The sequence below is a fragment of the Ochotona princeps genome, chromosome 5, assembly GCF_030435755.1.
Source record: "Ochotona princeps isolate mOchPri1 chromosome 5, mOchPri1.hap1, whole genome shotgun sequence".
NCBI lineage: Eukaryota > Metazoa > Chordata > Mammalia > Lagomorpha > Ochotonidae > Ochotona > Ochotona princeps.
The window spans coordinates 6,799,661-6,814,810 of NC_080836.1; the positions used below are offsets into that span (position 1 = coordinate 6,799,661).

At 41.3% G+C, this 15,150-nt stretch overlaps 1 protein-coding gene across 1 annotated transcript in view; it reads left to right on the top strand.

The window, feature by feature from the left end:
* Nucleotides 1–15,150, top strand: part of LOC131480344 (contactin-associated protein-like 5) — a 478,118-nt gene that overhangs the window by 175,089 nt on the left and 287,879 nt on the right. The window contains exon 4 of the mRNA XM_058664336.1: nucleotides 6,984–7,131. Within this exon, the coding sequence (XP_058520319.1) occupies nucleotides 6,984–7,131 (148 nt within the window). The remainder of the gene's footprint in view (nucleotides 1–6,983; nucleotides 7,132–15,150) is intronic.

Below are 15,150 nucleotides of genomic sequence, written 5' to 3' on the forward strand. Positions count from 1 at the left end.
GGGACAGTGAGGGTTAACAAGGGCAGTGTCACCCGTTTAAATGACAAGTTTGATGAAGAACACAGCAGTTGGCTTCAGTGGTGGATGGAACCTCTCGTAGCATGAGAAGCAGTACCTGGTGCTTTCGAAGTCATCCAAAGAAATTTGAACTTCATCTTAAGGATGAACATCTTTCCCTTCATATGGGCAAGGGGAGACAGAAAGATTGGAGACTGTTGTAATAATCCAGGAAGCAGATGATAATGTTGATGGTAGAGACAGAAGGACATGAATGAGAGGCCGAGGCATTTGTTTATGTGTTCACTTTCTCAGACACACCAGGGGACTTAGAGCAAATACACAGATGCGCCCTTAATTGACAGGCATGCTACCGTCAGACATAGATTTCTTCAGTGTGTGTGTTTTCTCTATTGCTCTCTGCTATGTTCTTATCTTCCCTCGTACATTGCTTCAGCTGGCCACCTAAAAATGTAAATGCCAATCTTTCCAAGGAAAGAGAGTTACTTTAGCTGCCATCAATTTAAGAGGGGAAAAAAAGTCAGCTAAGAATTGAAATTGAAGAGACCATCATGATGGATTTGGTCAATTCCATGCTTTTGTCAAAGGTTAGTACTAAGTTGAACTCTTCTCTGCAGAGAATGAGTTTGAGATCCCAATCTCAGCAAAATGAATGAAAAGCCAAGAAAATACATGTTGTCTGTGTTCACTTGTCTCTCCCTTGTGAGAATTAGCTATCTCCTCCATAAAGTTCAATTAACATTGGAAAACACCAGCAGGTGATTTGGGCTTATCTTTTCCTGTGGACATCAATATCTGGATGTGAGACTGAAGTGATCTATGGAGAAATTAAGCATGAAGCTCTCCTAGGGGCCCTTATGCATCAGTTTGTCCTCACAAAACCAGGACAAGGCTAAGCCTGTTATCTGACTGATGAAATATAAAGAACAGCAGGAGCCAGACTACACAGTCAGTGGGAGAAACTGTGGAGTTAACTAGTACCTCTGCGTGACAGCAGAACGTTATCAAGGAAGAAACATAGATAGCATATGCTGTCCACTGGATTTTAAAAGTATGCATTTATTTATTTCCCTGGCGTTTGAAAGAGTGACAGGCAGGGAGTGGTGGAAGTATGGGTGGAGAAGGATCTTACATTTGCTAATTTCCTCTCCAAATGCCTGTAGCAGCCAAGCCTGGGCCAAGACAAACCCAGGAGCCAGGTGCATCATCTAGGTCTCAGAGAGAAGCAGGGATGTGAGTACTGTGGCCCCATCACTGCCTCCCAAAGGACACATTAGCAGGAAGCTGGCTCAGAAGCAGAGTAGCTTGGAATCCAACCAGGCAATCCATTATGGGATATGAGTGCGCCAAGCAGTGACTTCCACCATGTCAATCACATGCTCTTCAATTTTAGAAAAACGTCTTTGTATTTATCATTTGTTTTCATTGTATTTTAAATCTAGAGAGATGGAGAGAGAGAGAGATAAGATGCTGAGAGAAGCCTTCCATATGCTGATCAGCTCCCCTAAATACCTGTAAAAGCCACATATGAGTTGAATTCACTTTGAGTCTCACGCATGAGTGGCGTATCCCAAGTACTGGAGCAATTATCAAAGCTGAAATGGAAAGTAGATCCAGAACACTTTCACTTGGCTGTACCTCACCTCAGCCCTAGTTAACTCACTGGGTTTCCTGTGCTTCAGGTGGCTTGTAGCACTGGGTCTGTAGATCCCTGAATATTGTAGCATTTGCATCTTTGAAGCACCATAGCCTGGGAATTAAGAGCCCTAGAGTATAGTAGAAACTAGATGCTAAAAGCAACTCTAAACTCTAATATTATGCTATTGTTTTCATTCGAATCACTGTTCATGAAGAAAATTTCTATTTAATACTCTCAGCCTCATCAGATTCTGTGACCAGGAACTTCTCCCTCAAGGTGCTTCATATGCACACACCAATTCAGAATGTCACAATGAGTTATAGGGAAACACAGGCCATGTATCATTCCCAAATTACTGTAGACATTTTATAGGTCAACCGTGCCCTGCTGTTTGTGGTTCCAGAAGACTGTGCTCTCATAAAACTTGTAGCATGGTGGTGGGGAGATGAGGGTGAACAAATCAATATGTACAAATAGGGATAGCCTTCAAAATGCATGCTGTGGAAAAGGTCTGCATGGTTATCTAAACTATTTTGCAACAAAATCAATTGTCTCTGAATTCATATTTTCCATGAATGTTGGGATTCCTTCCATGAAAGGGATCATTCAGCCAGCAAAGTGTAAGTCCTTTGAAATAGTTTTATCTGACCCTGCCAAGATATCTACAGATGGATTACAAATTCAATAAATCTATAGCTGAGTCATATTTAAGTTTAAAATTAAAATATTAATATATTGAGAACAGACTTTATGTATCCCATAAGTTCTAAGAAAATAATTATGAATTAAGTTCTAAAAAAATAATTATAATTCTCTGCCTCCCTTTTTCCCATCCTTCAACTCCTTCAATCCTCTGCCTAAGTTCTTTTCTTTTTTTTTTCTTATTTTCAACAACATAATCATTTTCTTCCACAAATTACTGTACTCCAGGAGTGTAAACAATGATTAAGAATAGCATTATAGGGTCCGGTGTGATGGCCTAGTGGCAAAAGTCCTCTCATCTTGAATGCGCTGGGATCCCAGATGAACACCGGTTCTAATCCCGGCAGCTCCACTTCTCATCCAGCTCCCTGCTTGTGGCCTAGGAAAGCAGTCAAGGACGGCCCAAAACCTTGGGACCCTGCACCCATGTGGGAGACCTGGAGGGAGTTCCTGGCTCCTGGCTTCAGATAGGCATAGCACCAGCAGTTGCAGTCACTTGGGGAGTGAAACATCCAAGGGAAGATCTTCCTCTCTGTATATCTGACTTTGCAATAAAAATAAACAAACTTTTTAAAAATAGCATGGTATTATAAATAATCTTGGCAGGAAAAGAAGGTTTTCCCACCCTGCATATATTGCATATTAATTTAATATATGAATTTGTCCATCAATAAAAATCAGGAGCTTATGTGTTTAATTTGTTGGTTGGTAATATATAGGAAGGTCTTGGGGGATTTCCTGTTGGCAGGACCCAAGACCACCAAGGAGGTGAGGCAGCAGTGTTCTTCAGCAGCAAGAACCACCACGGGGAGCAGTCTGATGGAGCATGTCTGTTTATTGTAAAGTGAGTACAAGCTTATATAGACTAGGAAAAGGAGACAGCAGAAGGGCGGTGCCAATCCTCCCCCCCCATACACACAATGACATTATAACTGACTAGAAGTCATTTCTGTCTCTCTAGACCATACAGCCAAGTCACAGGTCACATTCTGCATGCACAGTTGGGGCTATAGCTCAGGTCCTGGGCGGATAAGTTAGCACAGAAGCTGGAAGCTATGCCTCAATACCGCAATACTGCAATACCTCCCTTCCTCTCCAGGTCCTGGATCACATGTGCAAGGCTTCCAGTCCACTCTGGAATCCTTTTCTCTGTTTCCTTGGAGATGGAGTTGGAGGATGTTTCTATTCACTTTTCAGAGGGACTTGCTTCTTTTTTCTATGTTGCTGGGGAAAAAGTCTGATTAGCTAAGAGGGAATGTCAATTTTTTTTTCCTGGCTTGTACCAAATGGCAGAACTGCCATGCATGTTGGTGTTGGAACTGTCAGTGCAAAGATGAACGTACAAACCTTTCACAGTATATAGATATATACATATCCAGAACTCCAGAAAAACTCAGCAACAACAGTCTAGGCACTTGCTCTCATCTTAGCAGATATTTATTCTGACATATTGATAAGGCCCTCAAGAATAATTAGTGATCTAGATTTGCATGCTAGGCAATGAGATTCAAAAGCCTATTTATGTTTGAGTGGTTGCCTATTTTTCCTTTATTGTTTGGTAATATATTTTATCAATAATCAGCTCATAATTAATAATTGTCTTCTAAAAGACAACAGCTAGTATACACATTAGGATCTTACTGGTTTAGTTAAGATTTTGAGGAACTTGAATCAGAGATTTCTTTCCAAGTTGTCAATAGCGTGAGTGCTTGGTAATTTGAGACTTCTCCAAGTTCTGCTTAGAATAACCTCAGCAAGAGCTTTTCTAATGCTCTGAAGTGTTAATGTTTTTTAAAGATTTACTTATTTTTATTGGAAAGGCAGATTTACAGACAGAAGGAGAGACACAGAGACAGATCTTCCATTCTGTGGTTTACTCCCCAAGTGGCCACAACAGTTGTCTAATGCTGATTCGAGTCTGTTGTCTATAGATTACCTGTTATGTACTTCCTTCCTGAGGAGTGCTCTGCCTATGTGACCTGCCAGGTGTCCTGCCAAGTGTCACATGGACTATCAGGCCTGGGGTTCACACAGCCCCCAGCCAAGCAAATAAGGCAGAAATCACAAAAGCAGAAAACATCTAGGTTCTTCAATTTTCTTAGTGGTCTCTTAATGTAATTGAACAACTGTTCCCATACTCTGAAGCACATGTGACCTATGGTGATTCAGAGGGACATAATGGACACAGTAGCACAAAAAAGAGAGAGTAGTAAAAAGAACTCAGGGGGTTCATGCTAATTTTGTGTCCTAAACTCCCATCTTTTCAGAACATCTCTCAGTTTCCCTGAGTGGCCAGTACCTAACTCCTGCCTCTCTCTTGTTTTGCTTCTGTAGGTGCCTGTCTAGACACCATTTCTTCTTTTACCCCAGAACATCTGTCTAGAACAGTTAAGACTGCACGTGTTTATCAATCTTAGCTGTAACTCTGTGGTTGGCATGTTAATTACTATTTCCTACATGTCTTGTCAATTAAAAAGCCATGCATTTGTAATTAGCTCTGGGCTGCTAGCCTCTCCTTTTAGGAAAGAGCACTTTGAACATCATTTAGAAATTTTAAGCATGATTAGCAAGTAGTAAAAGGCTGCTACTTCAGAGTACACTGTAAAGCAAAGATATTTGCTTCTTTTTTTAAAAATTAAAAAAATTTAAAAAATTATTTTTATTGGAAAGTCAGATATACAGAGAGAAGCAGAAACAGAGAGGAAGATCTTCCATCCAATGATTCATTCCTCAAGCAGCTACAACAGACAGAGCTGAGCCAATCCAAAGTCAAAAGCCCAGAAACTTTTCTGGGTATCCCACAACTGCTTGGGAGTTGTGGGATACCATGGCTTTGGGCCGTCTTTGACTGGATGGGAAGTGGGGCTGGTGGGATTAGATCCAAAGCCTACATGGGATCCTGGCGGGTGCAAGGTTAGCACTTTAGCCGCTAGGCTACCATGCCAGGCCCGCAAACATATTTTCATACAGATTGCCAAGTTGGAACGTGATTTCCCAAACACTGACTCTGCAAATGTGTGACATATTAGAAAAATCAAACTAAGTACAATGTTACTTGTGAACAGAGCAGATTTAAGGTTCAAGAGTTCCCCAAGCGTGTTATTTGGTAATTTTTTTAATGAATAAAGTGGGATTCACAAGATTTATTCATGCTGTTTTCATTGCTCTTTCGCTCAGCCATTCAGTAAGGCTCCAATGATGAAGTGAGCAACATGAAAACTGCAAATTCACTGATTTTGAAACTGCTTTGCCAGTTTGGTTTGGGTGCCATGGTAATCCCTTTCCACACACTTGTAAAAAAAAAAAAAAAAAAACCTAGCCTGCATCTGTGCACTGGGAAAGATTTTAAACCAAGATTTAATATCCAATATCAAAGGAATTCTAGTCCAAGTGCATTGCTGAATATGGCAAAACAAATCAACAGGGATGCTAGAATTGACACTCAGTGGCCATCAATCTCCCTCTCGCCCTGCTTCTCTTCACATGGGCTCTAGACATGTGACTTGTGACTTGTGACTTGTGACTTGATTTACATTTTGGGATCTCACTTAACTTCTCTAAAACCAAGGTTTCTCATCAAAAAAATGAAAACAATATGGACTACCTGACACTGCCAAAACTGATAGTGAACTGGTTTTGGTCATCAGAGTTTAATAACTCTTGGCTTTCAAGATGTGAGATAATACAGTGTGTAACTTTTATAGACAACATCTTTGCTCAGCATGATCTGTTGTTGTAAATATCAGTACTTTGTTCTTTTTTATTGCTGGCAAGTATTCCAATCTTAATGGTAAATCTTAAGGTCTAAATGTGTTACTCCAATCTAACAGAAAGGAAGGATGATGTGTGACCCTTAAGATTTCATCGGCAAGAAAAATGTCCCCGAGTAGTCATTCATCAAAGTGAAAGCTAGAAGGTAAAATGTCTTTGGAGCGGATTCTTCTGTGCTTGCTTTGCTTTGCTTAAGTCTCTCAAGAGAATGTGTAAATGTGTTCCTGCCTGGGTTTTGTTGTCCGCCTCTTGTACCAATGAACCGTGGGACAATAGAACAGTGCAAGACTGTAGAAACACCACAGGCTTTGAAACAGGCCAACCTTGGAACTGAACCTCAGACCAATCATTAACAAATGGAATGGTTCAGAGACTTCTGGCTTCCATTGTTTCTCAAGCTACAATTCAGTGATTTTGTTTCCTTGTTGTTTTCCTTTTTAATGTGTGAAATCTGGTAATGATAAAAGCGCTCAGCCCAGTAACTGGCCTCAATTGTGTTAACCATTGCTTCTCTTTGTTAGAGGAGATGTCAGTTCTCTTCCATTTCACAGCAGTTCTGGATATTAGGCGCATTAGCACTTTGTGGTGTTATAAGATTTTATGAACTTTGAAGTGGTTTGTCTTTTGACATCTTAGGATTGTCTTACACAGACAATTTGGGAGTGAGATGAGGAATGTCTTAAGAATATTGTATAGTACTTCTGAAAAAAATAACAAATGTTCACGCAAGACACGTTTTTATTTGGGATCATTTGGCAAACAGAAGAATTCTCCCAGGCTTGGTGTGGTAGATAGGATCTCCATTGTTGTGCGTTGGTGTCACAGAGCTTAGCTGCCCTCTTTCTCTCTGCAGGCCTTTGCGGGGAACGTGAACTCTGACGGTGTGGTACACCACAAGCTCCCACACTCCGTGAGAGCCCGCTTCGTTCGCTTTGTGCCGTTGCGGTGGAACCCAAGTGGGAAGATTGGCATGAGGGTCGAGGTCTATGGCTGCTCCTACAGTGAGTACCCTGCATAGCAATTACACTGCCCAGTGTGTGTGGCACTAAACGCAGAATGTCAGTTTACCCCTGTTGAAAGTGATGCCTATCTTATTTCTAAGTTTTAAATATACATTTCTAGATTTTATTTCAAGATTTTAAATATCATATATGTGTTAATTCAGAAACAGACTTTAAAAAGTCTGTTTAAATCTGAAGGTCTTGAATGTGAAAGCGTGATGAAGACTCAGTAAGAATCTAAGTTACGAGCTTTTGCCATTGGAACACTGCGTCCTTTGGAAGAAAAGAGGACCTTGAGTTTAGTTCTTTTTCAGATGTGGGATGAGATAACATGAAATTTCCTGAGAGAACAGACGACAGCTCGTCTTCTAGAAAGAACATTTCAAACTGTACTTGCAAAGTATTCCATCTTGGAATCATGCCTTCCAATCATTTATCTGTGGTTTCTTTCTGCTGAATGTCAAAGTGGAGCGCTAATGTCTACACAGGATAGTTGACAACAGGGGCAGCACTGGAATTCCAGCAGAATCAGACCAACATTCGGCAAGGAGTCTTCCATCCTTGTGATTCACGCTCCTGCACTGAATTCTCATGTTATATAATAACTTCTGCCTTATACAATGTTATAATTATGTAATAATTTCTGCCTTCAGCAGTGAATGTGTGCTATTCCTGTGCTACAACCCAAGGACTACTAGTCGATGATCACACTTGATCACTGGCATTATCACCTAAACCAGTTCCTTGGGTTCCTGGGTGTGGTTGCAGAATTGTGGAATACGTGGTCCATCAGTTTCCTCAGAGAGATCACCTGCAGTAGAACGAGGAATTCCCTGAACATGTAACAATTCTCTACTTTCATCCCACAGACACTAGATTATAATTTCTGGGAAAAGAGACTACCATCCTAAAAATAAAATGAATGTTATGAAGTTCTCCAAGTACATTATGAGCATAGAGTAGCTGTTAAAAACAAGGTTATGCACAGAAATTCACTGATAAAATGCCTGTGTTTATCAGCAAAAGCACATTCCAAAAAAAGCGTTTTTAAAAACATAGATATTAGCAAAGCACTAAACCAGAAAAGGGATGCTTGCTGCTTGCTTCCCTGGGTCTGGAGGCACAGGGCACCTGAGTAGGCACAGATCCCCTGTTCTTAGAACTGGGCATCCAGAATCTCCTAGACCTCCTCCTTTGACAATACATGGACAGGCCAGTGCAATACTGCTTCTTTTTAAAATAAAACATGAAGCTTTCATGCTGCAGCAAAACACTTGTTACTTGGTCACATACTCTCCTCCTGTCAGGAGCCCCATGCTAGGACCCTGCAATGCTGAGCCCCTTCCTTGGTGCTTTAGGGTTCTATTCTTTGGGAGCCGGGGAGGATACTCTCTGGATCTAAAATCCATTGTCTTTGTGTCCTTTAGACCCAATCCTCCTTGCCAGAATTGTCTTACAATTTTATTTTTACTGTGTGGTTTCTGTAAATGTAAAATTTCATTCTATGTGCTAACAAACATAGTAACAACAAGAAAAGTATTCTGGCCCCAGAAGAGATTTTTCAGAGATTCCCAGGAAATGTATGTTATGAAAATATTATGCATGGATTTAAAAATGTCTTGCATCAAAGTACACTTAGTTTCTAACTTCATTTTCTAAGAGATTTTCCAAGAGATATTCCAATAATATTCAAAAAAACATAAATCAAGGTGATATTACAATATGCTTAATTCCTGCAGTCACAGATTTTAAAGAAAATAGCTGGTCCTGGCCTGCTAATTCTGTTTGCTAAATATTGCTAAAGATTAGTAGAAAACTTATATGTGTATCATTTCTTAAGTTAGACAATTTGCCATTTTGGAAAAAATGTCATATTGATTTGTTCGTACATTTATCATTCATTCAGTTGCCAATGAGTATTACACACTTCAGATACACCAAGCACCAAGCAGTGCTCTAGAGATACAAGCTTCGGTCAGTACTGCACCTGTTCTTTCAAGCTCTCTTTTGTGATTGCATTTCCTTCATCATTTAACATGCACTGATTTGGCTGATACCTGACTCCTCTCAAACTGTGCCTGCCAGGGTATGATGGTTCCATCATGGAAGACTAGGCAGTGGAAGAGCTCTGAGAATTGGTTCCATGATGGTAGATCCGAGAGACCTCAAAGCAGTGACAGTATGCCAATAACATCTGGCTTTATAAAGGGGGTAAAAGAAGGAGTGAGGGGAAGTAAAGCCAGCAAATGTCAGACAGCATCATCTTCCTTGCCTGAATCTCACAGTGGGGATGGTCACTCAGGTGGCAGGCAGCAGAGGACTGGGACACAGGTCAGCAGGAGTCAGGCAGGTGATGTGTTTGTTTTGTGCCCAGAAAGCCAGCAGGGCCAGAATGTGTGAGATGAAGATAACTTCTTTCTCTTTGCTCAACATGTTCCATGTTGTCTGTACTTTGTTTCAACAGCTCAACAAATAGAGCTCATCTAAGCAGGCATGAGGAATGCCACTGGATTATAGTAGAGTCTTTAATATCTCCTGCAGTAGCCAGACCATGATAAAAGATCTCCCTGACACCTTCCTAACTTGCCTTGGGTGTCAGTGTCCTGCCAATGCAGTACACTCCCTTCATATGGAAAGAATTTTCTGTGCTGGAGAAATCGGAAAGAGATGGAGAACTCCGGAGTTTTATCACCTGTCAATCACCTGTCGGCAGTGTAGTTTGCCCTGCTTGCAGGTTGTTTTGCTGTGTTTGGTATTCTTCATTCTCTTTCTTTCTGCAGAGATGATTTGACAATCCTGTGTCTTCAGATTTCTTTTGCAACCACAGCCATTTGGTCCTCCCCATTCCAATTATGTGCACTAGTTTTATGATGTTGTATTTCAGAATATTCTTCATATATGGGTGTCTAAATGTGTCACACTCTTTTATTACATATTGAGTGTATCTGTCACCCCAAATGGTGGTTGGTTGTAGCCTCAGAAGCTGATTAACTCACAAATAAGCCGACTATTTTATAATCTCAGTAAGTAGCAAGATGGATCCACTTTCCCTAAGTGTTATGTTTCAAAATCCATTTTGTCCCCAAGAACCTTCACGACTCTTAGAAATGTCAGAATGACCTGTTCTGCTCCATGAAAGTTTCTGTTGCTCTGTGGCCCTAGGGTGATTGCTATGTACTAGAAATCCTAAAGTTCAGACTAAGAAATTTCTTTTGAGAGCTCAGAGCGCCTACCTCGATCAGATGGCTTGCTTCGACAGAGATAAGATTTCCAGCAAATACTCGTAACTCCTGTAACTGCTTTTCCAAAATTGTAAATGACAGTGGTAATTACAGAACAGCAATCATGTCAATTTAAATTATTACTCATAAAATATTGAGTGGAGTATCTAAGGATCTGTGCTATATGACAGGCATGTGTGTGTCTTCAGATGAAAGGGCAACTGCACCGGCATATCTGGGGGGAAAACAGTGTCCAAATTCCCAACCAGGTGAGGGCCCTCTGGGACTCAGATCTGGGCATGCTACGGTGCTCACATTTGTCATGGGCCCAGAATCCTCAGCTTCCTGCCCCCACTAGGTGCTCCCCTATGGCCAATAAGGGGACACATGGCATCTTCCATTGCATTCTTTTTTCTTTTTTTTTTTTTAAGATTTATTCATTTTATTACAGCCAGATATACACAGAGGAGGAGAGGCAGCGAGGAAGATCTTCCATCTGATGATTCACTCCCCAAGTGAGCCACAACGGGTCGATGCGCGCTGATCCGAAGCCAGGAACCTGGAACCTCTTCCGGGTCTCCCACGTGGATGCAGTGTCCCAATGCATTGGGCCGTCCTCGACTGCTTTCCCAGGCCACAAGCAGGGAGCTGGATGGGAAGTGGAGCTGCCGGGATTAGAACCGGCGCCCATATGGGATCCCGGGGTGTTCAAGGAGAGGACTTTAGCCGCTAGGCCACGCCGCCGGGGCCCTTCCATTGCATTCTATACAAAGACTTCTCACATGAAGGCTACATTTGCTATGCAAACCAGAAAAATAAATAAGCAATTTTGGAAGTAATTCAACCAATTTTCTGCTACACATCAAGACCATTTTGACTGTTACATATTTTACAAGCGTGACTCTTGACACCCAGGTTGTTGGCTACGTTGCTTGCTCGTAGTGATCACGGAAGACTGCCTCTTCCATTTTGGCTTTCGTGTTTAATTTCTTCGTCTTTCTTTTTTTAATATGTCCTCCTAGTGAATCAAGTAAACAAAAGAGATGGATCATGCTACGTCACAGGTTTGGGACAAAAATATGCATAAGTGGAATAGAGAAGCCAGTATAAAATATCATAAGGTGACATAACTCACCTGGGGATACCAAAAAATGGATTTTAAGCAGAATCATCCTGCTTTTCTCTTCTTATAATTAGGACACTTAGGACAATATTTTTTAATCTTCTTTTTCAGATTTATTTATTTTACTGGAAAGTCAGATATACAGATAGGAGGAGACAGAGAGGAAGATCTTCTGTCCACTGATTCACTCCCCCAAGCTACTGCAACAGCTCTAAATAACTTGATCTGAAACTAGGAGCCAAGAGCTTCTTAGCATCTCGTCTGTGGGTGCAGGTTCCCAAGGGTTTTGCCAATCCCCAAATGCTTGCCAGGCCACAAACAGGGAGCTGGATGGGAAGTGAGCAGCCAGGATATGAACCAGTGCCCATATGGGATCCAGCACATGCAAGTTGAAGGTTTACCCATCGAGTCACTTTGCCAGGCCCATGATAAATTATAATTGGTGGGATGCTTTCTTGGGAAGAGACATGGTGCTCTTCATATTTCTTACTTATATTAGCTGTTGCCATGGGGAATGCTGCCATCATCATTAGCATCTCTTCATTTCCTGTCATTTCATGTATGCAATCTTGTACAGCACAGGGTTAACCGCACAGATACAGCTAGGGGATATTATTCCTATGTATTGGAAGAGGAATTGAAATTTGTAAAATTGGCTTTCAGCAAATTTAAATTGTTTTAGAGATTTATTTTCTTTTTATTGGAAAGTTAGATATACAGAGGAGGAGGGACAGAGAGGGAGATCTGACATCTGGTGATTGAACAGATGTGGCCTCAGTGGCTGAAGCTGAGCCAATCCAAAGCCAGGACCCAGGAGCTCTTCCAGGTGTCCCACATGGGTTCAGGATCCCAAGGCTTTGGGCTGTCCTCCACTGCTTTCCCAGGCCACAAGGGAATTGGATGGGAAGTGGAGCTGCCAGGATTAGAACTGGCACCCATATGGGATCCAAGCATGTGCAAGTAGAGGACTTTAGCTGCTAGGCTACCACACCAGGCCAAATTTAATTATTTTTTTGTCTCATAGCAAATGTTTCTTATGTGCTCTAAAGAAGTGTATATATATATTTTATATGTATTATAAAATATATACGTATTTTATATGTATTATATATATAATTACATATATATATATATATAAAATTGCCAGAGTGCTATCTCAGATTGTATATGCTACAAGTAGCTCAAATTGAATACAATCCAAAGAAATCTCTAAGTCAATTTCTCCCCTCCACCTGCACTTGGTGTGTTGTCCCTGTGCTCTTCTTTTGTTTCAATAAATACCTCCAGGTGCCACACTGAACTTGAGAGGCTTTGACAGAGAATCCCTTATCCTTCACCATGCTCAAGGAATTCAGTAAGGCCCATCAAGATCATTTCCCAACACCATGCCAATATGTGCATTTATTTTTGTCTTCAGGAATATCTTCTATAACTTCTAGGTCAACTTCACAATTTGCCTTCCAATGTTCTTTTTTTCTTTTAAGATTTATTTATTTTTATTGGAAAGTCAGATTTATAGAGAGAAAGAGAGACAGAGAGAAAGATCTTCCATCCACTGGTTTACTCCCTAAGTGGCCACAATGGCTGGAGGCTGGAATCAGGATCTTCTTCCAGGTCTCCCATGTGGGTGCAGTTTCCCAAGGCCTTGGGCCATCGTCAGCTGCTTTCCCAGGCCACAAACAGGGAGCCAGATGGGAAGTGGAGCAGCCAAGACTCCAACCAGTGCCTATATTGATTCCAGCGCATGCAAGGCTAGGGTTTTAGCCACTAGGCTACTGCACTGAGTCCTGATCCACCCTCTATCAGTGACAGCTTCAATGTAGTTTTCTCAAACAAGAACAGATTGATTTCCAATTTAAATAAGGTGACAGTTGTTTATCTCTTCTTTTTGTGCTTTAACATTTTCTTTCATCACATTGTATAGATGGGTTACTTATCCACCTAAAATAGGCATTTCAAGGTGAACTGATTCTTCACTATTTCATTGGGAATTATGTGCATCATTTACTAGGTTCCATTGGGCTAAGGAAACCACCTACTTAAATACTTGGGATTCAGTGCAGAGCAGGGATTGACTCAATCATTAGTAATTAAATTCATTGATGACTATCTTCTCCAAAGTCACCCAATCACTGAGTGTCTTCCAACTTGGAATTTCAACTAGTTCTGGATTCCTGCGCTCTTGGGCTTCCCATTGCGCTCTGTATTGTACAGAGATGTCACCTGAGCCCGCTGAATCACATGACATGGACAAATGTTGCTCGAGGAAAAACATAATAGTCAGCAGCATTGATACTCAGATTAGCTTTTCCCCTGTCTTCTCACAAATCCAGAGCCAGCCATATGCAAATCCTAAGTATGCAGAACCAAGAGATCTCAAGAACAAAGATCAGCTGCAGCCTGTGTACAGAGCTTCTTCTCTAATGTCTGAACTCATGTATGCTTCATATGTCTTCCCGGAACAAATTGTGCATAAGAGTTACTTGGGGATATATCTCAAGCTAACCTCCTATACCAGAAGTGCTGTAGTGTGGACTGTTAAATCACTGCTTCTCCGGGAATTTCCTGCCATCAGGCACCCTGAGACCACCGAAGGGTGAAGTGACAGCATTCTGTGGTCACAAGAGCCATCAGAGACAGTCTGATCAAGCATGTCCGTTTACTGTAAAGCAAGCATAAACTTATATAGATTAGGAAAGGGGAAGGCAGAAGGGTGTTTCCCAGTAGACCTCCCACTCAACAATGATACTGGAATTTGCTAGAAGGCATGTCTATCTCTATGGACCATTCAACCAACTCACAGTTCACGTTCTGCACACAAAGCTGGAAGGTATACTTCGGGTCACAGACAGGTAGGCTGAGAGTCACAGGTTACGTACAACACACATGCTGGGAGGTCTGACTCAGGTCACAGGTCATGTACAACACATAGGCTTGGAGGTTTGACTCAGGTCACAGGCAGGTAGGCCATGAGTTGCTTTTGACTTCTCAGAGTTGCTTATCAAGGAAGTTCCAGCACAGCTTGTCCAAGGACAGAGAAGGTAAACTGGGGTGCAGCCCATCACTCTTGCCTGAATGGCCAGAGATCAGTTCAGGTTGAAGTCTCCATGTACCAAGACCATGGTCAGGGTGTTCCCCTGGGGACACAGTGTGCCACGTGCCTATAAATTCCCACACAGGCCAAGCAAGCAGATATCCGGGGGCAGTCTCCACAACTTCCAGAAGCACATAGGGCAATAGGAACTCTGAATCTCACTGGACAAGTCACAGCCGTGTGGAGAAGGAAGATCTTCCAGGATAGCTCATTAACCTATTTTCATGAGACAAAAGAGGAAACAAGGCCCAGAAATGTTTTATAGTTAGGAAGTTAGGCAAATTAGGCCTGTCAATATTTCTTATCCTTGGTCAATTGTGAAAAATCTCGTCTATAACAAGAAAAATGAGCACAACTAAGGATACTACAGAAAAATCACATGGAAAAATATGCATATTTTATGCAAAAGCTTCTAGTCCACATATATATTTCTAATATGAATTATTCATATTTTTCATGAGCTTTAAAAAAACTTGTATTACTATAAAAAGAACATATTTTATGTATTTCATAGGTGCAATTCTAAGTTAACAAGACATTTTTCCCCCTGATTCTCAAACCCCTATTTTGCTTCATTTCTG